At 40.5% G+C, this 25,350-nt stretch overlaps 1 protein-coding gene across 1 annotated transcript in view; it reads left to right on the top strand.

Moving 5' to 3' along the window:
• The first annotated feature begins 16,478 nt into the window (after positions 1-16,478).
• The window catches only part of MRPS9 (mitochondrial ribosomal protein S9), a 33,715-nt gene continuing 24,843 nt past the window's right edge, over positions 16,479-25,350 (top strand). The window contains exons 1-2 of the mRNA XM_059466229.1: positions 16,479-16,652; positions 23,429-23,608. Of these exons, the coding sequence (XP_059322212.1) occupies positions 16,563-16,652; positions 23,429-23,608 (270 nt within the window). The 5' untranslated portion in view covers positions 16,479-16,562. The remainder of the gene's footprint in view (positions 16,653-23,428; positions 23,609-25,350) is intronic.

Here is a 25,350-nt window from a genome sequence, read left to right on the forward strand (position 1 = left end):
CAGCGTGGGTTACAGTAGCATATTCTTTCATTTTCTGCTACTCACACCCTTGTTTTCACAGCAGAAAAGGAAGATCAACAGGCCTGAAGGAAATTGGATGGAAGTGTTCCTAGACTCAAAATAAAATAGTAAGACTTATTTTGAGTATTAAGACACATATGCATAGATGGGGGTTGGGAGTGAGGAAAAGAAAAATACTCAGCATGGGTGTTAAGGAGAGAAAAACAGTGTCTGCTTTGACAGTTAGTATTTGGTGCCCTCTTCTGCACCCATCCGTATTTCTGAAGTTGTGTAGAATGAGGAGAAGAGCATCTGTCTGTCGTCCATTTCTGCATAGCAGCGCTTTGCTGCGAGGGGCAGGGGGTCAGCCTAGCAGATGTCAGCCATCGTGGTGATGGGAAAAGTAGAATCTTTTTTTAGGTGAGAGGAATGAGTGTGTTAATAGAGAATAAAAGGCTGTGAATAGAAATTTAAAAATATTTAACTGAGATCTCAGTTATGACATCTAAATTATTATATTAATAAAAGAAGGTGGTATTTTGATTGTGACTGAAAAAGAATCACACCATGTATATAAGGTATATAATCAGTTTAATCATATGCTGATCCCAGGACAATCTCATTCCGACATTTTATGAAACTACAAATAATATATAGCACACACAATTCTTCATAGTAATTTAAATGTCACTTTGCTAAATGAACTTGAAGACAGATTTGCACTTCTTGAATGCAGAATCATTTCAATATTAATTTCTATTTTTTCCATTACTGAAAGATAATTTTATGCTAGAATTTCAAATACTTAAAACCAAATGGTTCACTAATTCTGGTCTCAGCTTTTGAGTCTCAGTTTGAGTTTCAAATTCAATTGGAAAGTTTCCTGACTACCTTTTTCTGTCTTCCTTGAACGTCACTTTATCCACAGATGCACGAAGCATTGCAAACATATTCTTACAGCATTCTCTACCAGTCTGCCACAGCCTGGGCAGCTCTTGTTTCCTGCAAGATTATTCATTTATTTTGAAGAGGAATGGTAAGGAGGTTATAATTGTGCCAGCTCACAGCTCCTCCACTCAGAACTGAAGAGAGCAGTATCTAAATTATAGATGCTGTTATGAAAATGACAAGCCTCAGGTTCCTGTACAACAGTCCACCTGAGCCCCTGACCCTGGACAGAGTTACTCAGAAACATCATATGAGCAAGAAACAGCAAACTGAGGTCTAGTTTTACCCTTCCAGGTATGGTTCTGTTCCTGTTTATTGCTGGTTGACTTCATGAGAAGAAATCCATTTGACATTTTAAGATTTTCTTTCTTGGATACATAGGTTTGAGCAGCTGCTGCTAACCTCCCCTACAGTTTTGAAGCCAGTTTGTTTTCAGTCAAGTTAAACCTTAGAGCCAAAACTGTCAAACTTGGGTGACTACATTCCACAGAGAGACATGAAAGCAATTGGCCAGATTTTTGAGGATGGAAAACATTCTGAATTTGGATCAACTTAGCACCTCCAAAAGTCAGGCCATTCATTTAAGTGAGCAAATATGTATTTAGATTCCCAAATAGATTTTTTTATTTGGAATAGCTGGCTATTGTTTTCAATTGAACTGTCATTCTCAGTAACCTGTCCTGAAAACTGTTACCTTCTTTCTTATTTTCAAACTTTGGAGTAGAGAAGATATGTCTTTAGTGCAATGACTAAGTTTTATACATATGTCAGAGGATAGATAAAATGGGGTATATCACAGGAAAAGGCTCAGGAAAATATGAAGACTATTACTGTAAGCAGGCACCTGACCTCAAAAGCAGCAGTCACAGTGCACCCAGGCAAGCTCATCCTGATCTGACATATTATTGTCACTAAGCAGATCTGAGCAATATAAGGAAATCTTGCTATACTAGATCTACGTCTTACTGTGCAGGAGTGCAAATTCCAAATGCAAGAACATCTCTGCAAAGCTAATTTTAGCCTGAATGTTGCCCAAGTTTAACCAGGATCCCAACTTCAGTGTGGTGAAGCCTGTGGCTCTAACTGGCTGGCCCAGTAATAGATGCAGTCTAACAATTGATCTCCCTGTAGCAGGGACATATGTTTGCTCCATGGGAAAACTTCAAGGGTATACAGTCCTTCAGTGCCTTCTGCTCATCTAAAGAGGTCAGCCTTTTCTTATAAACAATTAACTGGGGATGTTTTGTTTTGTTTTGTTTGGCAGCCTGCTCCAGTAAAGAAATCCATAGGATGCCCATCCACAACTGTTAGTATTACATACAAGCATAGCGCGGACAAAACAAACTCTAGTGTTATTTCACAGTGTGGTTGCTTTCATGCAAACAGAGCTTATACAAACAGAGTAACTCAAGCACGGATAATTCATGTTAACTCTTCACTGAAGACACATCCATCAGTGGTGCATAGGAAGTGATTTTACCCTTGCTTTGTTTTCACTTGGGTTGCTAATTAAGAGAAGTTAATCTAAACAAGTTTGAACTGGATTCAAAGTGTCAGCCTCATGGATTTTTTTTCTAGTTTACATAGATCAAATAAAATTAATTAATGTAAACTTTTGGAACTTTTCTACTGAGGACAAGATCCTGTGTAATAGAAAATATTAGCACAGACTGCAAAGATAGATTCCAGAGCTTACAGCACCTCTTTTTCTGATGTGTTATACTTCTATATCATATGACTGTCTGCAGCTAAGTGGAGCTGGCCATTTAACAATGGGACTAGTCAGGTCACTGAAATATGGAGTTGCCCTTTGCTTGTATTTGGATAACTCAGATGGATAAAACATTGCTGAACATTATTCAGGAATGACACCAAACATTTTGCCTCTGTATACAAAAAAATAGCAGTCTAGACTGAGAGGAGACATTCAGCATTCTTATTTTCTACTCAACTTTGCAAAAAAAATTTTTTTTAATTAATTATTAAATGAAGGCATTTAAAAATAATAAACCAAAGCTGCATTAAATTTCAAACAAGGATGAAGTACCTGTGGAAAGAGGAAGGACATTTTCCTCCTTTTACCGTGGTACCTTAAAGTTTTTGAAGGTGATTAACTATTGAATGCTCTAATATTAAAAGGATTCTTAAAAGGCATTTTATTGTGAGGATTTCTGATTTAAAGAGGTGCTTCAGGAAGTAATCAGCTGTTTTACTATCCTGTTGAGATAGCTATCCCTGACACTGTAAGCTCAAGTAGTATTCATATCAATGTAAGCAATGTTATGGCATACAATCTCAGATTAAACTGTGTGGAAAGCAGTTTCTAACATTGCATCATCTACATAGCAAAAATATATGCCATTAATAGAATCTACTTAAAAAGGCAACAAACAAATATAATAGGTAGGCTGTTTAGGAGAAAAAAGCTTCATCACTATGTCATCACCATATTCCTCTAACCTAACAAAACAAAATAACTTTGATGAGTTAAGAACATGATTTCAGAATAAAACCACTTGAGTTTTCTTTTTCTATGTCAGTCTGCGCACATCAGATCAACTGCCTTGGCATTTAAACTGCTTGCCTCGTGTCACACTGCATCCACCAAGACAGGCAGAGGGACTTGTGCTAGAAATCTCTTCTTTGAAAAGGAGAAGCCTTTAAGGGGGTGAATTTCAGAGGAGCTACCCTGATTTTGGAAACCATTCCCTGTACCAGCTGGTTTATCTAGGATATTTTTGAGTCTGTCCTTACAGATTTCAGAAGCTAGTTGTTCTACTAGACCTGACAACAAGGCTCTAAAAAAGCCCCTTTTTAACTCAAAACCTCATCTAGAACAACCAGAATCCAAAAGCTAGTGCAATATTCTCAGCCCAAAACTCATGAGGAAAACAATCTGACCTGCTACCTAAGGTGACTCAGCACTGATCAAAAAACATAGGCTCCTGAGGAGAAACAGTTTAATTGACCTAATTCTAAATCTATAGTATTCTGCTTACATATTCAGATAAAAGGATTGAGCCCAAGATCAAGTGTCTAGTAGCTGCATATTCTGAAATTAGCTTGGATCTCATCTGGAACTCATCTCATCTGAGCTCTGGAAGTGTGTGCTGTCACACAGTTCCCCACAGCTCAGGGTAACTAACACCTTATTTAGTGTAAACGACCTCAGATCTTCAAGGGAGACTGGCATCCCCCTTCCAAGCCCAGCCCACCCAGCTTGCAGCATGGGGACAATATCTCCAAGCAGAGGCAACACCTGTGCACAGGGACCTCGGTGTCATCATGAGTCTTAAAGTCAGCAGAGGTTTTCTCCTAAATGTCGTAGAGCCAGGGCATAGAAATCAGATTCCTTGGCCTATGTCTATGTGACTCTTGGTACTCTCTTACTGATCCAATATCTAGGGTTATATACTGTTAAGTTAAACAGTGTCAGGCAAAGTTCTTGGGTAGGGGAAGTCCATCAGCTATACTGTAAAATTACAGTTAGAATAGTTGCAACAGTTGCAATAGTTGCAAGCACAGCTTTGGTCTTGCCATATAGGACTTCCCCAGCCATAGTTCAAGAATTAGTACAGCCCTGGCACCACTCCAAGAGGTGGCATGGATGTGGATGCCCTTTGCTGAAGGGTAAGACTTTATTAGTGCAGTTGCAAGCCACTCTGTGACAGCTGGCCCTAGTGCCAGAACAGGGCCCCAGGATGCTTTGCTTAACACCAAACACAGTTTAAGCATTTGCCAGGTGAAGACATACTTGCCCTCTTCACAAAATCAGGACTAGGTGTGAGGCATTCTCCAAAGGTCTGGAGACACTGAGAGAGCAGATGATGAAGTGGACCACTTCAGTCACCCTCAGTACTCCAGGCAGTCTCTGACACACCTCTGGAGATCAATACCTTTTCATGGCTATCAGAAATGGAAGTGGAAGTACCACAAAGCACAGGTTTGCTTCTGTTATAGGCAATATAAAAATGAAAAGGGTTATACATCTTCCCACTAGGTGCTCATTTCCATATTTGTAATTTTCAGATGAAAGGGTATGTCCTGTTGCAGTCTTACCTTCCAGTAAACAGAGATATGGTTTTTAATAGATGCATACTGTGGCCCATGGAAAGTACAAATCATGTCCCTTGCTACTATGCAATAAACCTTCTGGATAACTTTTATTTAATTAATCAATGCATAGTGAGAATTTTATTTTAACATCAAGTCACTCCTTAACTATTAGAGTTCACTCCCGGGAGAGAAATGTCCCCAATTATCATAATTATCATATAGTTCAGCTCCTGCAAATTTTATATTATGCATTTAACTTCTGGCATCATAAAATGTGAAGTGCAAAGTACACATGATGTGCCTTCCTTCACAGCTTAAGTGTAGCATCACCTACTTCCTAGATCTGTGCACTTTTTGTACTTTTGACAGGGAATTACATTAACATTAGCCATTCTTCTCTGTTGCTAAAGTAAAAAACATTTCTTTGCTTCAAAACTACTTGCTATAAACCTTTCCTTCATGATAGCAAACAGTCAAAAACTGTATATTGAATTTTTAGAAAAATTCCTGGAGAAAATTCTGAAATCATCATAACAGGCTAGTTTGTAAACTTTTATTTTGGAGATTACATGTATAGAAATTTCTCAAACAAGTTTCCTATCTACAGACACATTTGTTCAACCTGCCTGATTTTCTCCTCACTTATTTTTAAGAGGTAGGAGCCGTCTCTGTTACAGTGGCACTGACATACCAGGGCTACTCCCAGCAATGGTGATGTATTAAATGCTCCCCAAGAAAGAATGTTCTCTCTGCAGTAGTAGCCTACTTACCTGATAAATTATCCCAGAAATTCAAAATGTTAATATGCTTAATCTTCAGGGATTTCTTCAGAAGTTTTTCAAGATATTTACTTGAGGAAAGATCAAGATAGATCATAGTTGGAAATTTTAAGAAAATCTCACCACATGAAATTACAAATTGTTGAGTTGCATTTGTAATTAAAAATAATTCATCTGCATTTGGTACTTTTTATAGTATATGCTTTGAATCCTCGGATAAGCAACCTAAGGATGTATTTAAGATTTTTTTCCTTTGCATTTAAGAATAAGAGCTTTTATTCTCAGTCTTGTTTATTTAGGTGCTTTGGACACATTCTATAGCTTCCTTTCTGCCACAGGCTTCTATCCCACCATCATCATCCATTTATTTTTACTCCTAAATGATCATTTGGAGTTGTCACTTAAGAGAAAGCACATTTTGTCAACGTCCTTCTTTGTTCTACTTTACTCAGTTCTGTTTATTTTCTTGTCATATCTTCACTTACATTTCTTTAAATATTGACTTAGAAATTCTTTAAATCTTAACTAAGAAAAAAGACAGACTTCTTTATTGGTTTGTGTTAGAATTGCTCATAATGTACTATATATGCCCATGCAATAAAATAAATTTTAAAAAACAGATTTTGTTCTAAATCAAGAAAATCTACCACAAATAGAACCATAACAGCTTGTTAGCAGACAGTGAGAATATTGCTGTGACACAAAGGTTTCTAGATTTTTCCAAAGACAAGTAAAACAATGAGATAGTGGTGTGAAAAGGAAGAATCTTCAGACATGGATTATGGAAGAAAGCTCAAGACTGTAGGTTCACTTGGAGCTACTAAAAATATTATCATATTCCAACAGTAATGTTTTTATACATTAAAATCAAAAAGATAACTGGCATTTTAAGGAAAAGTTATTTTGAAAAGATGAACCATCTCATTATAAAATTAGTTTTGATTCTTTAAAAACATTTGGCTTCCATCTGCTACAAATTATAAGCAAACAGAGTATAGGTACAGAAGAGAGAATATTAATTACTCTTTTTATCCTTTTCTCTGATTTATGGATATGATCTTGTTTTAGTACAAACAAACACTATATATTTTGGTATAAGGAGAAAATTTTCAAGAAAGACGATATTTCCCTGCCCACTCCCTTTTAGAGCTCCTCTTTTGGGTCAGCTTGTTCAGACATCTTCAGCAGAGTTTAAAAAGGCTGCAAGCTGCAGGTACATAACTTCATGTTCTAACCCAACTGTGTATTGGCCAGCACCCACAAAAGGTAGCTAGATTTAACACTCAATCACTGTTGTGCTTGCCATCCTGACAAAGCACCTGATGACCTTCTGCTGGCAAAGCAGGCATCAGACACAGGGGAAAGGCCAATCTCCAGGGCTCCTGAGGATGGTCCCTCAGCATGGCAGAGCTGCCATCTTCTACCACAAGCTGAAAGCCCCTGGCCTGAAAAAATTCTATTAATTGATCATGGAAATTCTTAGGACCTTATTTTGAAATTCATTCTTCTGGTTCATGGCACTGAATGGGGTGTCATTAATGGCAACAGCTTTGTCCACCAGGTAAGAAGTTCTTTAAAGACATATGGCACCAGAATCCTGGCCTTGGCTCAGTTCTAAAATGAATTTCAAGAGAGTGGAATCCTCCCATTTTTGCAAATATGTCCAGGTTCAAAAAATGCAGTGCTATTTACATTCAATTTTCTTATAATCTTCCAGCCTAGATTCCCATTATTTTGCTTCACTGACCTTAACTTCTGAGGATTCCTAAATTTTACATTTTTCTGAATACCATGCCCCTGACCAGTCACAGCACTGCCACTACTTAGTGGTAGTTATAAGCTGTTCTCTGCATTCTATCAGTTAAATCTAGAATTAAACCTTAACTGGGAGATTAACTGAATATTGAATAGAAGGTTTGAGAATTTGTGAAAGTCCTCTAATATCTGAAAGCAGAAAATTAATTCATAGACATTGATTTATTTTGTTAGGTTTGTTCTACTACTGGAGTAAAGAAGCAAAGCATCCTCTAATTTTCAGCGTGAACATAAGAAGAAAAAAAAATTTCTTTTTCTCAAAAATTTCAAACTATTCCAATTTTGTACATCAAATATTTCCACTAATCTGAGAAAAAATCTGAAGACCAATGTGTGTTTGCAAACATTCTCAATATAATTAGAAGGTGCTTAACAATCATATGCTATTAGAGTACAAAAACCTCTTTCAATAAACATAAATAGGCAATTTAAAGAAATAAACTACATATAATTTGCAGAAAATTTAAACCAGAAAAAGGCAAAACAAATTCTGTTTCCCCAAGCCTGTTCTTTATTGCAACACCAATTTTCAGGCTCCAATAAGGTGTTTAAAATTTGATCTGAGCACTATCCCGAATGTACTTTACCAAATAATTACACGTTTAATTTCATGCAACAGAAGAATTACATATAGTTGACTCATCTGCCCTTTTATTTTTAATGTTTGAAACTGTAGTATTTATTTTGAATAGTATAACATTTCCCCTGACAACTTCACTCAGAAATAGACCTTCTTCTGAAGGCTTCTTGCATTAAAAAATCTGTATTTGCTCAGAACCTCTATATTCCAACAGAAACTCTACTGAAATTCCAGTCTGATTAACTTTTTTTCATGTATTCTGAAGAGTGGAAAACTAGCAGTCATATCCCAGGGGATAGTGAAGTCCTTTCCCAAGAGATATTTAACAAGCTTATTCATTTTGCTGTGCTTTAAAAAAATATTTATTTTTTAAGTAAATGGAAATAATGTAATCTGGTTAAATCATATTGTATCTATAAGTAGAGATTGACCTTTCCATGTAACTTTATAAATGACTGAGAAGCCTTGGCCAAAGAGACAAAATGTCTGGCATCTTTAAAATATGCTGGAGCCTACTTACCTCCACAAGGTTCAGCATAATTTGCTGCCAGCCAACCATGTCCAGCTGGATTGTGGCAGCACATTATAAATGACACATGACTTATGTCATCAATAAGTAAGTAAATCAGTCAGCTTGTGACTATAATCACAGAAGCTGGAGTTTCCTTCTCTTTTCCCCCCTCAAAATCTGCAAACTTTCTCTTCTGTCTCACCTCCCATTTAGAAACAGATTATCAGAATATGAGAAATACAGTTGCTAGCTGCAGATGTTCAGATTTAGGCTGACATGCAGTATTAGATTCTCACATGCAAAGAGGTGATGATTCAGACAGTTTCTACTGATACTTATAGTAATCACAATTACATGTGCTATTTCATGAGTGAGCTCCAGACTGTATCTTAAATGATTTCTTTGATGCCAAAAGATGGCAGAGCAAGAGATGTCAAAACAGGAACTGCCTTTCTACCTGTAGGTCAGGTTGAGAAGGGCAAGTATTCATTAGTGCTTCCTACTCTTCTCAGCATTATTTCCCACAGTTGGAACTTGGCTCAAAGTGGTCACTGTCTGACAGGTTCTCCAGAGGCAGGCAGAAAACACCTGTAAGTAAAACTACTTTCCAGGTGCTGCTTAGCTCTCCAAGAGCAGACTACTATTTCTGCATTTGGGTTACCTCTTGCACTGATGTGGTATACTAAAGAAGCTTTGCATGCTTACTTCCCTCTCCAACCACATTCACACAAGATTATTGTGGATTAAGATCTTTACTTGTGCAGCAGAACAACTTCCAGGAGTCACATTGACTGGGTTTTCAGTACTGGCACCCACAGGGCAGACTGTAGGTAGTGCCTTGTTGCTGCAGTAAGAAAGCAGCAAAAAATGACCAGTTTCATACTCAGAACATCTGGGAAAGACATCTGCAATATGTTAGATAGGTGGTTTTGCTGGGCACTTTATGTCTTGACATAGATTCAATACAGGCACATGATTTGCTTGTTTTGGTAAGAAGTTTTACAGCAGACAACTGCAAATTATTTTCTTTGTTATTTGAATATAATGGTCAGAAAGTAAGAACAGTGATTTGTGGTGGTTTTGAGGTTTTTTTTTTCCTTAATCCAGATCCAATTTGTCATTTTCTTTCCTTGTTATTTCTGGTAAAGATGCATTGTATTTATTTTTTTAGATTTTTCTGTGGAAGCCCTGCTGACTCAGAAGCTTCTGCTGCTACAGCTGTTTTAAAACCTGAAATAATTTAGGTCATAATTTCTTGTATTTCATTATTTCAGAGTTTAGTTCAAAGCTTATTAATGTAAAGTTAAAGCTTCCTTTTCAGCTCCGAATTGGATGGTATTTTAGTCATTAGTTTCATTTTGAGGGGATAAAAAATTTCCTTCTGAATAACCACTTGGTTCTCTTCAGAGCATCTCCAAGAAGCATGGAAAAGTGCACAGTGCTGGATCTGCCATTTCCAGAACTCCAAAGACACTGAGAGGACCACTTCTATTCTCTAACTGTTCAGCCCCCATCCAATTCTCAGAAGGTGAATGCAGTTTTCTGTTGGACTAGTTTGTGGCCAAGGTGACCACAGCTTCCACAACCTGGCATGCTCAGCAGGATCAGCTGAGTGTCTGGAACCACAGCACTTTCTGGGACAGTTCCTGCTCATTGACCATCATGCACCTGCATGAATTTTAATCCAGCAGGAAAGATGCGAGACCACAGGAAGAACACGTGCCAACCTTCAAAAGAAATGAGAGCTTGCAGTCTGACAAAGATTCAGATGGAGCTCACAACCCCCAGCAGCATCCATAAACTGCAGAATGGCCAATTCCTCATGTTGTCCCAGGAGGATGGGATGTGCTCTGAGATGTATTTTCTGGTTATCTGGTGGGGCAGACAGGACCTACAATGTCTACTCCCTGCCTACAAATGAATCTCAAGAAGCACACACAATCTGAAAAACTACTGTTTTCACATATTTATTCTGAATATATGTTTGTACCTAGCCCTTAAAAGAATCAATAATGAAAACTTTATAAATCTGAACTGGTTCAGTAATGGGAATAGCAATATATTTCCTTCTGTGGGATGAAGGGATAAAACTACCACTGCTCTGTGTCCAGATAAGGGAGATTATTTATATTTTTGATTCTATTTTGGGGTCTTCCAAGCAGCTGTGCTCTACAGGTAAGGTGGCCCTAGTCAATGCTGATGTGACTTGATCGTGGTCACTTTGTCTCTGGGCCAGACCTTAGGCCTCTTTTATTTAGAAGCACAGGCACGGCTTCTGGATATAATGTCAGCTCTGACTCAAAAGATGCTGCTAGGATCAGCAATGACTTTCGTCTAATTATATTGAGACAGAAAAGTCTGATGCAAACCCTAGGCTAAAGAACAGCTCCAAATGAGTCTATTATTGAAATACTGAATCAGCAATAGCAACAGTGATAAACATACGGAGGCAAAGTGTATGGTAGACAAATGACAAAGACACACTACATAGTCTAAAAGCACTTGCCAGCTAAAAATAGGCATAGACACTGCATTTATATATCTTTTGGGCTGACTCTGGCATTCATGTGGGATTAAACTGTCTTCAGATGCCTCTTAATTACATCAATCTAAGTTCTCTTTCTTTCTTGGAACTGTTTGTAAATTCAGTGGGGTCTACCCAAGCACATAAATTAGGGCAGAGCTGGAACATCATACTGCAGAAAAGAATGTTCCCCAAAATTCCTTGCAGTGCTCAATGATACCCATAAACTGTAGGGGGAAAAACCCCAACCAGCAACCTTCAGACCATGAAGAAAAGACAAAACAGATGCAGGACTGTGATCCAGAGAGCAATGAAAATCTGGGTAACACCTTCTTCCATGGAGAAAGAAAGTTGTGGTAAGGAACAAAACAGGGGACACTGCTTTACAAGTAAAGATTTCTGGCTACTCTTGATTCATTTTTCCTAATTCTATGCTCAGTCCAAACCACTTTCACTATAAAATGAAATAGGATGCCTCTGTATTTGGTGTTGTCAGGTAAATTAGCTTTATTTTTATATTTGATAGTGTTGGAATAAGATTCTTGAAATCTCTCTCACTACAGAGTTGACTGACAGCCCCCTAAGTGCTGTGCCTTTTATAGCGTAACATAATTGACAACCCTTAGGTAGCTGGCATATGCAGTCTATGAAATGAAGTGTGCTCGTTCCACATCTGAAGAAAAGTAGGTGCAATGAAATAGCTGTTGTTATTATTAGCCTTTTAAAATAGAATTTATGTGTTTGCATTAAAGAAAGCATGACTTCTGGATATATCAGCCTCAAGTCTTTCAATAGTGATGAGGAAGATCAATGCAAAACAATTTCTGTGTCAAAAAGCACACACATGTCATAAAATATCTGGAAATTACTTAACTGGAACAGAGTTAAAATACTGCTGAATTGTCTGCATTTTTAACATTCATTTTGGTTTTTTTTCAAACACATACTGATCAGCTGAAACACAAAGCTTTCAGTCAAGATACTCTTCTCCAGTGCTCTCCCTAGAGAAAAACTCCCAATTTTTTGTTCAATGCTGGACCTGGGTGTTCCTAAACTTCCCTGGGCACAAAGGCAATCCAGCAAGTGCTCCTAGTTAGGCTCTGGGAAATATTCTATGCATAAGGACATTGTAACATCCTGAGATTCTGTCACCCAGTCAGCCCCTGTTGATTGCTGTCCCTTTTGGCTCATCTGCCCCAGAACTTCAGCTAAAGTACTTACAGCTTAAGGAAGAAAGGCACAGGGGAAAGGGAACAGAAAACAATTTATAAGAAGAATAACTTTAGTTCAGAATTCCAAAAGAAATCTACTCTTTTTTTTTTCTGTTTATGAAAAACATAAAATTTTAGGCATCTCTGCAGAAAGGGGTTTAGATTAGGGCATCCTGTGAAGTTTTAACCCTCCTACAACCATTTGCTTTGTTTTCTGACAGATGGAGTCCCCCATGTCTGCTGCAGGTCAGCTTGTTCTGTTGTAAGGCAGCAGATCTTGCTTCATCAAGTTCTGACCTCTTCTCCTGCGTGAGTTTCTCTCATATCTAAGCCTGAATACACTCTTCAGCTCATTACCAATGAGGAGACATTTTCTCTGTATGTCTGCCCTGTCTTTATGCCTCATCACAGTCTACAACTTCCTTGTGAGGGGACAAGGATGGGCAGGCACTGATATCTTCTCTCTGGTGACCAGTGACAAGATTGGAGGGAATAGCCTGAAGCTGTGCCAGGGGAGGGTTAGGTTGGTTATCAGGAAAATGTTCTTCCCCCTTAGGGTGGGGAATGCCCTTTGGACAATGCTCTGAGGCACATGGTGTGACTCTTGATGATGGTCCTGTGGAGGACCAGGAGCTGGACTTGATGATCCTGATGGGTCCCTTCCAACTCAACATGTTCTGTGATTCTGTAAGCACCTATCACTGGTAGAGTGATGCCATCAGGCTCAATTGATCTTTAGGCTGCCACAGATTCTTGCCAATTTTTGGGCTGCTTCTATGAGACAGTGAGCTGGAGAGCCATATATCTCCAGCACTGCCACTGGGATACCTGTTCCTCAAGCAACTGGTTTTCACACTACCCATACTAGCAACCTGCTATCTGCAGATACCCATACTAGTAAGCTGCTACCCATACTAGTAACTCATGCTATCTACAAATCCCATCTCTGATTACAAAAGAAGACCCCAAATCCCACTTCAGGATTGCCTGCATGTAGGCTGGTAGCATAAGCAATCAGCAACTTTGGACTGGAGCTAGCCCTAGGTTTGTGCTTAAGAATTTGCATATAGTACAGATGTGCCCCTCCAGCTGTGCCCGACCCATGCATGTGACAGGCTCAGCCTGGTTTCCTTATTCTGCTTTCAGGGATTTTTCAGTTCAGAAACCTCAAGCCCCACACAGTGGCACCCTCTTCTTTATGTCAGGCCATCCTCAAAGACAGCACTCCAAAGCTTCGAATAGTCCCAAATGATACACTTACCCCTCATTATCCAAGTCTAAAAACAAAAGCAGGTAATGTGCTGCAGGCAACAGTCCCCAGTTCTGTGATTGCACAGAGCATGAACAGCAGGTTACACAAGGACATGGGTAATCAGGCTCACAATCGAAACAGGTCCCCAGAGCAGAACATTGCCCAGCTGGGCTCAAGAAGGACATCCCTGCCACACAAGTGACTAAAGTTCCTCAGAGGGCTTAGTGAAGCATTGGGGTAGTTTGCATGGATTAGGTAAGCATCTGCAGTCTGTCAGCTAAACACAGAGACAGAAAGAGGAGCCCTTTGGAGTTAATCTTGGGATAAGTAGATTAAACATGGTTTTCTTGCATTTCCCTCCACCTCTGTCTTAAATTTTGACAGAGGGATGGGGTGCAGGGGGTTGAGCATGTAAATAACCTCTGCTCACTTTTATCATACCTTCATTTATGCTAAAAATTTATTTTGAACTGGCAAACCCAGACCTCTGCCACCCAAACAGAAGCAGAATCTTTTCACTAGAAGGAATCTTTCTGGAATATGCTAGCCATGCCTACCACAGAAGTATATTTCCATTTCAAAACATCCAAAGTAATAGCTACATGCACTCCTGATCAGTATAGAAAATGGTCACTCAGTGACCAGTGTACAAGTGTCTCCTAGGGGCAGGCAAACTCTTTGGTAGAAGCAGGATAGTTGGGCAATACACCTGAAATTTGTGCAAAAATCTTCCACCTCGAAGGGGCAGCTATCAGTTTCTAAGGGCTGACAGCTCTAATGATCCAAGAGAAACACAACACAGCCCTTAATTGCTGGACTTCACATACACCACAGTCTCTATTCAGCAATATGCAAGAGCAATTCTGTAACCTCCAGCTGAAACCATGGGCTGTATGAACCCCAATGTCTTTGAAATCACGCTCCAGATTGCAAACGCATTTAGGATTTTTTCACAGTGAGCATAGGAGTAGAAAAATGTAGGAAATCACAGAAGCTGTATTTAGATCAACTAGTTACCAAGAATAAGTGGGCGATATTTTATAGGTGGCCTGCTCCTCAAGCTTAATTGGTGATTAATTATATGTGGGGAATAAAACCCATTCACTCCAGCGGCGCTTTGTTTCTGTAGAGCTGACAGGGGTGAGAAGTAACAATTGCTGAGCACAGTGAGGACTGAAGAGCTCCTCTGCTGCTGAACAAAGCCAAGCTGCGGGGCGACAGATGGCAGATGGGATTCACCATGGGCCGCAAAGAGGCCATACTCATCGCTGGCATTCTCCACCCCTTCAGCTCTGCTGGCTGCTCCAGAAGGTGGGTCAGTGGGACTGTGACCCTGAACCAACCCCTTTTTCTCTTCTGAGAAACAGCTAGCAGCTAAATGCCATCCCCACACACCCCGTGACTGAGAGCGTGACTGCAGTTCCCAGCGCTTGGCCAGGTGTGCACAGGAGAGACACTTCACTGCTCTCCTTCAGTGCAGTGCTCATGGCAATCATTTGCACGTATCCATGTCAGTAAAACTGCTGATGTTTTCACTTCCACAGCTGGCAACTGCAAGAATGAATGCACCTTTTCAGGCAGCTCCTCCTTGACCTCCCTGCATGGATGACTTTTTTTTGCCCATGGCCAGTTTTCTTACAACCTCTTTTATAACCCAGAGAGGAAATCGTACTTTCATCTGCATGCGTGGAAGCAAGCCCCCCCCCCCCCCCCCCCAATAAAAACTTAACAGAAAAATAAACCTGGAAAAGCAGAGATTCATTTCCAGAATTTCCTCTCAAATAGTTACTTCTCTTAAAAAGAAGGTTGCTGTAAGTCCTAAAGAAAAGCTTCTTAAAGCCAGTTTTTAATTCATTTCCACTTCTCCAATGGTAGGAAAAAACTACTGACAAAATCCAATCACCTATAAGGGTATATCCTATGTAACTCAGAGAAACTTGGAACATTCTCAGGCTCCAAGGTTCAGCCTCCAGAGACACTGCCATCACCTTGGGAGATGACAGGATGGACACCAGCCTCCCCTCAGCAAGAGATGACCGCTGTGTCTCTAAAACACGTCATCCAGAGAATGGCAACAGAGCTGGTGAAAAGTCTGGGGCACAAATCCTATGAGAGGCACTTGCGGGGGCTGGGGCTGCTTGCCCTGGAGGAGAGGCTGCTCGGGGGGGAAGCTGTGCTGCTCTCACTCTCTACAAGCGCCTGAAAGGAGGCTGCAGCCAGCTGGGGATCAGCCTCTTCTCCCAGTAACACGCCACAGGACAAGAGGACATGAACTTAAGCTTAAACCACCAGGGGAGGTTTAGGTTGGACATTAGGAAGAACTTCTTCCCAGAAAAGGTGATTAGACATTGGAACGGGCAGTGCGCGGTGGTGTGGGGGTCGGTGTCCCCGGAGGTGTTTAAGGAAGGGCTGGACGCGGCACTGAGTGCCATGGGCCGGCTGGCACCGCGGTGACTGCCGCGGGTTGGACCCGATGACCTCAGAGGTCTTTTCCAACCTACTTGATCCTGAGTTTCATTGATTTTTTTCCCCACAGGAAAAACCCAAACAGACCAGTTCAGTGCTAAGGTGAAATCTGGTTTTTGCTACAAATCTCCAGAGCAATGCGGTTGCCCAGACACTGGGGCAAGTCCCAGCGCTGCGTACTCAAACAGGAGTCCTGCTTTCAGCGCTGTCCCTCCGAGACAGGAGGCCGCGCCGGGGGTCTCCTGCTGTGCTGGTGGCCACTGTGAATGTCGCTCCAGGTATAAGCCACCACTCCCCCGACAAGACTGGATTTCAGGAACACCGGGGCGCCGCTGAGCCCGAAGCGGCGCCCGCTCCGAACCGCGGCCACAGGCTCAGCCGCTGTGGCAACGCGCAGGCGCGGCCCGGCCCCGCCCGCCAATGGGAGGGCGGAGCGCCGCGGTCATGGCGGCGGCGGTGGGGCGCGTGCTGCGGCTGTGCCGCCGCTGGGGCGCGGGGCCGCGCGCGCAGGTGAGAGCCGGGCGGGCGGTGAGGGCCGGGCTGGCGTCCGGCCGGGAATGGCCCCACGGGGGCGGCCCCAAGGGGAATGGCCCCGTCGGGAGCGGCCTCACGGGGCGACGCTGCTTGGGAGGCCCCGCTGTGCTGCTGCCCCTGCTCCTGGGCCGGCGGGGCTGAGCCAGCCCTACGTGGGTTGGGAGTGTCGAGGGCTGGCGTCGCGTTCAGGCTGTCTGTTCCGTGAGCTGTGTTTGCTTCCCTTAATGTGGAGCAGAAGAAGCTTGGTTAAGCCTAGAATTAACAAAGCGATATATAGAGCAAAGCCAGCGCAGAAGATGGCAGGTTTTAGGTTGATCATTTTGAATGATAAGCTAAAACACAAGAGGGTCCACCTCAACATGAAGAAGAACTTGTTTACATTGATGTTGGCAGGGACTGGGGTCTCCCTCGACGGGACCTTCCAAAGGCACCTGGAAGCATTCCTGTGCTACCTGCTCCAGGTGACCTTGCCTTGGCGGGGGGTTGGACTGGATGATCCCAGAGGTCTGTTCCAACCCTGACAATGCTGTGATTCTGTCAATGGTGTTAGATCAGCAGGTGAGTAGATCAGGAGGCACAGAATCACAGATTAGGGTTGGAAAGGATCTTACAGAGCACCTGGTTATACCCCGCCCTGCCGTGGGCGGGGGCATGTCCCACTAGAGCATCTATCTCTGAATACCTGCAGTGGAGAGGGAAATGTGCTCCACAAGTAAGGTAACTTATGATTAAACAGAATCATTTTGTTTTCGGGGGTAGTAGTGTTCAGCTGATTGCCATTTAATTAAAAGGCTTAGCTGCTGTCAGTATTATTTGTGCATTGCTATTTGATACACCTGTATATATATTTAATCAGTGAGTAGCAAGTGGATAAAAAGGCCTGCTGGTAATGCTTTCAAGTTACAAAGTAATTTAGGATTATATGGGCTGAAGAACTGTTGGTGACTGAATTAAACCGAGCTATGGGGTAACAGAAGATGCAGTAAGAAAATGAAATGTAATGCCAGAAGGAGCAATTTGAGCTATTTATATTGGTTACATCTAGATTAACTTGACTCATTAGGGATAAAGTCCTGGTGCCCATGTGGGTATTTCTTTATGCAGCAGTCAGGAATACATACTCTTAAGGTGTGCAAGGAATGACAAAGAATAAAGCTGAAAATGTTCTAATACTTGATTTCATTCTCAGTTGGAATAGTTTATGTTGCTTTGGTTGCTTTGTGTCAAAAGTATGATTATGACAGTAACTTGATTTTCCTGGCGAGGCACATCCTTAAGTTCTAAGATTTGTATTGTAAATGAGAGAATGTTCTCAAGGGAGTCACAGAGGAAGGCAGGACTGGCAGGGGCCTTGAGGGATCATTTACCTATTCCTCTTGCCCCCAGAGAGGGGATCAGTACCTAAGCCTGTGGCTATACACAAATTGTCTAGCTGTCTGTGAACCAAAGGATATGAGGAAAGCCAATGGGCCCAGAAGCCTTAGAGACTCTTCTGTCCATTAGGTGTAGTTAACTTGTGGAACTGTTGGGTGACAATGTTCAGGATGGCAAGCGTTTATGTGAATACAAAAAGCAAGTTGAGAAACTTGGAAGAACATTCCACTGAGCACCATTAAAAAAGAAGATAGTGGCATGTCTGAACTACAGATTGCTGGAAACGAGGCCAGTGCCAGGAAAATGATCACTACCTGTTTGTCCTGTCCTTGTGCCTCTCATACAGGCTGTGTTTGACAACAGGGCAGAAGTTGCTGTATCCATGTTCTGACCTGCTATGACAATTTCTTACCTGTCCTGACTGTTTGGAAATTTTTTTGCGATCTTGTCCTAAAAATACCTTGCAATTGTTTAGTTCATTACTTCTTGTCTGTCTTAGTGGGAGAAAGTATTTAATTTCCTAACTTTAAAGTTTCTTGCATTGAGAGGCAAAATGGAAGAGGAACTTTGTCATTTCAGTTCCCTTAGCACTGACTGAGCAAGAGGTGTAGTTTCCTATTCTTCCAATAAGCAAATGGCAAAGATGTAGTGATATTTATAAAGAAAAAAAGAGTCTAGCTTAGTTACTATCTATCATTGACTCTGATGTGATTGAATAGCTATTCTCAGCAGAAGAGTTCAGAGTTCCTTTTTAATTTGATTGGGTTGAGTACTTTATCTAAATCACTGTAGATGTTAAATGTACCTATATCAGACAGAGATTATGGTACTTTGGGGACAGACTTTGAGAACTACAACCTTAAAATGTAAGAGAAGCCTTTCTTGCAGTTGTTATACAACTGGAAAGCCCCTTAGTACTTGAAAATTTGAGCCTAAAAACAACTAGATCTGAATTCTGTTCCCTATTATACACATCTGACTTTTGCCATGCATTGATGCGTTTAGAGCTATTTTTTACTTCCCCACTGTACAGCAAAACTTAATATGTAGATTTGGTTAAACATGCACAGAGAGCATTCTGAGTGTTCTGAGCAGGTGAGATGCAGTTCTGTGGTGACCTGCCAAGGGATTTAATTTTGAAAAAAAAGCTTCTTCTGATAAAATACTTTGTGAAATCAGGTATAAAAAAAACCAGCAAATCACTTATGCGTATTTGCTGACATCTTGTGATGCTTTCCAGTGTATTTTGCAAAATGCTTCTGAGACATCAGTCTGATACTGGTTCACATAATTAGTTTGTAGGCCAACTAAAATCTAAGATTATACCAATGTTGTTTTAAATAAATCAATTAAAACACATTTTTGTGAAACAGCGCTCTAGAAATCCAAAACTCACTTACTGAGGAAAAGGCAATTATTTAGAAATTGGGATGGCTCTGAGCATTTTTATTCTGTATAATTGCTATGTAAAAAATGTTTCTTCTTGTGCAACAAGTTAACAGAGGACTGTCTTGCATGTCTGCTGGGTTCTGTAGCAGCAGCTGTGCCCATAGCTGGAGAATTGGACACTGGGCAGCTTTAGTCCAGCATCCTGATGTGGTTACACAACTCCAGTTCCACATCTCTTAGTGAAGTCCTATCCCAGAGGTAACTTCTTGGTACAAATTTGTTTGTGCACTGCGTGGTTTTTGAAAAGGAGGTGGTTGAAGTCTGCAGTTTAGAGCATGGAAGAATCATGGAAATGGTGTAACAGTCTATGTGCCATGTCATTTGGTGTCATCTTCTGTCTCTGTTCCTGTGTCTTGTTGTAAAATGAACAACCTTTGGGCTTGAATTTAAATCTCTTGACTCCCGTCCACCTTTCTTCCCATTCCACAAGTACAGGAAACTTGACTTCTCTGTTGGTTTGGTTTATATCTGTGTAACTCCAGTGAAGCAAATGAACAGGATGAGTAAACACAGTCCTAATTACTTCTCTTCTTGGAAGAAAATAAGCCAGAGAAGTTGAAGTTCTCTGAAAATGCTAATTTTTTTTTTTTCTAAGGCAAATTTAACATAAGCTGATTTTCTCTAAGTTTATGGTCTCCTGTAAAATCAGGATTTGCCCAACAGTTCTAATTCTAGGTTGCTCAGAAAGGAGTTGGGAAGGAAGGGTTAATCACAATAAGTTGTGTCCAGAAGTAAAGGCTTTCCTTTCTCCCATGTTCTGGTGGAAGAGCATATTATTTCATGACCATTGCTAATAAGCATTAATATTATTTTTAAAATGGTGAGGCTGCAGTCTTCAGTAGTGCTTTATGAAATGTGTGAGAAGTGAATGCAAACCTCTGTGGTTTCCTCTACAAAGTAGAGGAGCATGCTTTCTTGTTTGACTGAAATGCCAGAAGCATTTAGCTGTGCTTTGCAGTTTCTGCCTGTGCCACCCATGAAACAGTGCTCTTCTCCCAGAAGAGGTACCAAATACAATAGATATTAATTTACATAAGAGGCTGTTTTCTAATTATGAACAGTTTGTGTGTCCAGGGACTTTTGATTAGTGACGAATTGAAACTAGGGAAGCATATGAATAGCTTGAGGGAAGAAGGACAAAAATGAGAAAATTACAATAGAAATTGACAGGAATAAGATGAAAGCAATCTTTTTTTAAAGTATTCTGTTTAAAGCATACCAGAGAGAAAGCTATTTTGGGCCAAGTAATAAGGAATCGTATGTTCATTAACAAGAATTACAAATAATTAGTTACTATTAAGACAAGTTAGAAGATGAATTGAATTCTTTCCTGAGGAGTGACTAGGAGAGAAGAATAGGGAATATGTGGAGGTACCTTTGCTTTCCTCACTGCTTTATAAGGAAATCACCAGAGCCTTGCCAGTGGAAAATGTGTACATTTAAAATTTTGATTATTTTTCTTTTCATTCTGTCATTATTTCATTATTCATTTATTCTTTTCATTATGCCAGTGCTTCCTCACAGGAACATGAGTATTAAAGAGAAAAGTAAAAGGAAGAGACAAACCAGGATTAGTGCTACATGCAATATGTATAAGCTGTGGAGAAAAGGAAGCAGCAACAGGCTCTTAAGCACCAAATTCTACCTTAGAACTGTTTTAAAATCTTTTCTAGCAGAGATATATGTTACTTTCTTGAGTTTCATACCCTGAGGGACAAATCTTTGTCTGTCAGGTGAAAGCATAGAGGGTCAGTCCTTTCTGACTTGAGTGATCTTATTCATATATTACTTTACCTTCTATGTCAAACCTGATTGAATTCTTGGGACCTATCTTGCAGCCCAGGCTGTATACAGGTTTAGGGCAGCATGTTGTAGTCTTCATTTCAAATTGAAATTTCAAGGTGAGTTGTTTTGTTATGTAAATGGAACACTGACACAGGCATGGATGAGTAAATTGTCATGAGCAGCTTTACATATGTGCAGCAAATTAGATGAGTTGGATCAGTCCATCCTGGACTGCCAGGTGTCCAAAATACCAACTGGGCTCTGTGAAAGTAGAAAGAAAAGCTGTTTCATTTCTTCTTAATGTAGGAAATGACCATGGAATGGAGAGCACCAAAAGCTTCTTGTCACAGGAGAAGTTCTTGTAAGCTAACTGAAGGTACAAATTTGAGCTGCTTTTCTGTTTGCCTTGCAAATAAAGTTATGTAATCTTGTTTTGATGAGGTGTGTTTATGTTGTGGTTATAACTGGGTTTTGAGATTACTGTTGTATTTGTGTTAGTTACAGGAGGGGTAGCAAGTGTTTTATTTATATTAGCTGAGCTCAGAAGGATGAAATCATCAAAATTCTCAGCATGTCTAAATTGTGTTCTGAAGACAATTCTCATGACTTAGAGAACATTGAATAATTTTGAATACTACCTTTGTTCTGTTCCTTGTAATCAGAACCCTAACTACTTCACGTTGCTGCATGTGTTTGGTTTTTAATGTTTTGCTAAAGGTAGACTGAGGCTGCAGCTCCCAGAGCATCAGGGGCAATTTAATAACTTGCTGAAGGAAATGAAGGTAAAGAAAGGACTCCCCCTCTGCTTTCTTTCTCCCAGTTCAGTGTTTCAGCCATCTCCTTGTTGCAGCTTTGGCAATTCTCTGGAAAGTGAGCTCTGAGCTGCTCAGACTTACCAGCTCGGCTGAGAATTGCCTGCTTGTTGGGATGAAGCAGAAGTTAGTGTTGTGCCCCATGTAGGCAGCTGAGCTGGCTGCAGAGGAGTCCTGGGCCAGAGCTGGCACAGGGAGAGTAAAGGGAGTGGAGCAGAGAATGCTGGCAGGGCTGAACTGTGCCATGGGTGCTCTCTGCCTTGTGAGGCTGCACTGTCTCCTCACAAAGCCTAGCCGTGGCATGTTGAAGGGGTGGGGGTGAAGTCTTTCAGGGTTCTGTGTGATGAACAAAAATTGGCATTTTTCTGAATCAGAAGTGGTTCTTTTTCTGTCTTTGCTTTTCTGTCTCACATTGCTTTCTTTCTTGTGATTCCCTCCCTCCTCCCACCCACAGAAGACCACACAAATAATCAGTTCTCATTCAGTTTGTAGAATAGTGAAGCTGTAGAGAACTTTAATACTAATGTTGAAGAGCCAAAATAGTGCATAATATTGACTCTAGGCCAGAATTGAGACATTACAGCTCTGTCAGTGAAGCTCCTGTTAGTCTGGCAGAGAGCATCAGTGAAATTAGTCATCTTAACAGCCAATTGTCTTGATAGAAGTGAGACCAAACCTGTGTGCTTGAGAAGGTAACTGCCCTTTGGGTTATGACTTGAGCTGCTACAGTGCTCAGTAGTATTGCCTGCTGGACTGCCCTGCTAGTTTTCTATTAGGTCTAATTGAGACAGTGAAGTAGCTTAAGAACCATTCTGGCACCACAAACAAGGAAGGAGCATGCCTTGGCCTTTCCAGAGCTTTTATCAGTATTTGATTGGTGGCTTTTGAAAAGCCACTAGGCAGCTGCCCCACATATTCTTATCATACTTTGTTGTGGACTGCCTTTAGGTGAAGGCAAAACCTGATTATTTGCTGATAGTTTTTGTTTTCTTTTGTGATGGGATCTGTTGATCAGTACTGTTCTTTGCTTTTGCTGGACGTTCCTGACTTAGGATATACTATGTTTATTTCCATCAAAAAAATCTTCTAAATTAATACTAATGTGTGAAAATGTGAAGGTTTTAGACTGTGTTTACCTGTTCATGGATGTTAAGCCATTGGAAGAAAATGGTTTAATGAGTAATAATGCTTTTCCTCACTTATTCCTGTGATGTGTTGAATCTTGTAATAGGTATGAATAACTTGCTATAGTATTCATGCATTCATTTTATTTAGTGCTCACTGTGCCAGAAATGTAAAATAAATCTATCTTTTTTTTTTTTTTTCTGTTAGACATTAAGGCTGATCTGTACCACTACAGCAGTGCAGAAGAGAAATGTAGGAGCCTCAGGACCTGAAAAGTACACGGAGGCATTTATTAAAAAACAGATTGAAGAGTTCAACCTAGGAAAGAGACATTTAGCCAACATGATGGGAGAAGATCCAGAAACTTTTACCCAAGAGGATATTGATGTAAGTACAGTTGCTCTGTTGGAGAAGTAATTTACTGTAGAGTTTCAGATATTGAAAGCACTTTACTTCAGCATGAGCCCCTCAGCTCTCTGTGAATTTTAATCAAACTGTCAGAATAAGCAGGAATGCTGCTATACATTGCAAACATTGCAACTGTGACTGTGAATAGACATTCTACTTCTGCTACCATGTGAGGTCACAGATCCCTGTATAGAGCTGTATACCATATCTTGTTAAAGCACAGTGGGTTCTTTTGAAAAGTGCTAATGGATAATCCCCTTGATGTCAGGTTATAAGAGGCACTGTAAAGGTTTATGTAGCATTTCAAAACGTTTACTCACAATTTGACCTGCTGTGTATATTTAGGGTTTTCTTGCATGATACAGTGGTTGTTGGTAACATATATTAAATTTTATAGGATATTTTATAACCAATGCACTGGTTTAGCTTGAAGATTTTAATGTAGAAGTGAATTTAAGCTCATATCAATATCTACAAACATACTGTTTTATTGTCATTCCCTCTCATGACTGGCAGATGGGTGGCCTCCTCTTTCTCTCTGTCATTTAGGCTCATGTAGAGATAAGCTCCCTTTCACTCAGAAAAATGTTTTGTTGCATGGATGTTTCATTTTTTTTTCTTTTTTCTTTTTTTTTTTATGTCTCACCTGGCCTTCAATTCTGTCATATCTGTCTTATTTTATCATACATCAGAGGCAGGAAGGAGAAATGTCATTTGGTGACATTCACTCTTAGGTGAAGCTGTGTGAAGTCTCTTGGCTGAAGTTTTCTTTGCACAGCAGCAACTCTACTGCTGTAGCCAAGGCAGCCCAGTGGGCCAGCAGGGTCCTTAAGGTAGAGGTAGTGATGTGGAGGTGCAAAGCAAGAGGTGTCCATGGTTTAGTTTTCTCAGGGAGAGGAAATTTGTTTATTGCCTCTTTCAGTGGCAAAATTCTGTCTGCATGGCTGTGTCCATTTGAAAGGTCTTGGCAGTGTGCTTATGCCAAGAAATAATATGTAGGTTGTGATACAGGCTTGTTTCAAACATGTTTGACAGGCTTCAAAACTAAGTTCTAAAAATAGGCAGCAAGGTAAAACGATCCAGAGTAACGGCCTGTTGAGAAAGAGACTGAAATGAGACTTGAGTTTTATCAGGTATCAGAAAATCCATAAAGGCAGCTTGAGTTCAGGTCACAAATCCATAGGAAATCAAGCTTTGTGAGTGCAAAGCTATGCCCTGATACTGTGTCTGTGTAGAGATGTAGGAATCTCTCTGCCCTTCTACAAACAAGTGCCAGTGCAGAGACCCTGCCAGTCTAGGTGTAAGTGGGTATGGTCAACAGTGAAGCTATTCATTGAGGTCAGCAGTAACACCAGGCTGTTTCTTTACATTGGCTATTTTATTTCTCTGCAAACTGTAAAATTTCCTTTCCATGTATTTTTGAGGTTGTTTTTTTCTTACTTTTAGTGACGTTTATTTTTTTGAGTTCCTTTCTTGTAAAGTAAACACGCACCAATCTACCTTGTCAGAATACCTCCCATGTTAATACAGTACAATGATGATGCTGATCGTTCAGTTTGCCTGAAAGGTTAATGGTAGGAGAATGCATTAATCTGTAGTCTGGCTTCCTTCCTTCCTTGGCAGGGTCTAGGGGGAAGGCTTCTAGAAAGCAAGAAATGCAAAATGACTGTATCTATGTAGTGGTTTATTTTTAATAAAGCCACAGCACTATGATCATTTGC

The sequence above is a fragment of the Ammospiza nelsoni genome, chromosome 2 (genome assembly GCF_027579445.1).
Source record: "Ammospiza nelsoni isolate bAmmNel1 chromosome 2, bAmmNel1.pri, whole genome shotgun sequence".
In the NCBI taxonomy this organism is placed as follows: domain Eukaryota; kingdom Metazoa; phylum Chordata; class Aves; order Passeriformes; family Passerellidae; genus Ammospiza; species Ammospiza nelsoni.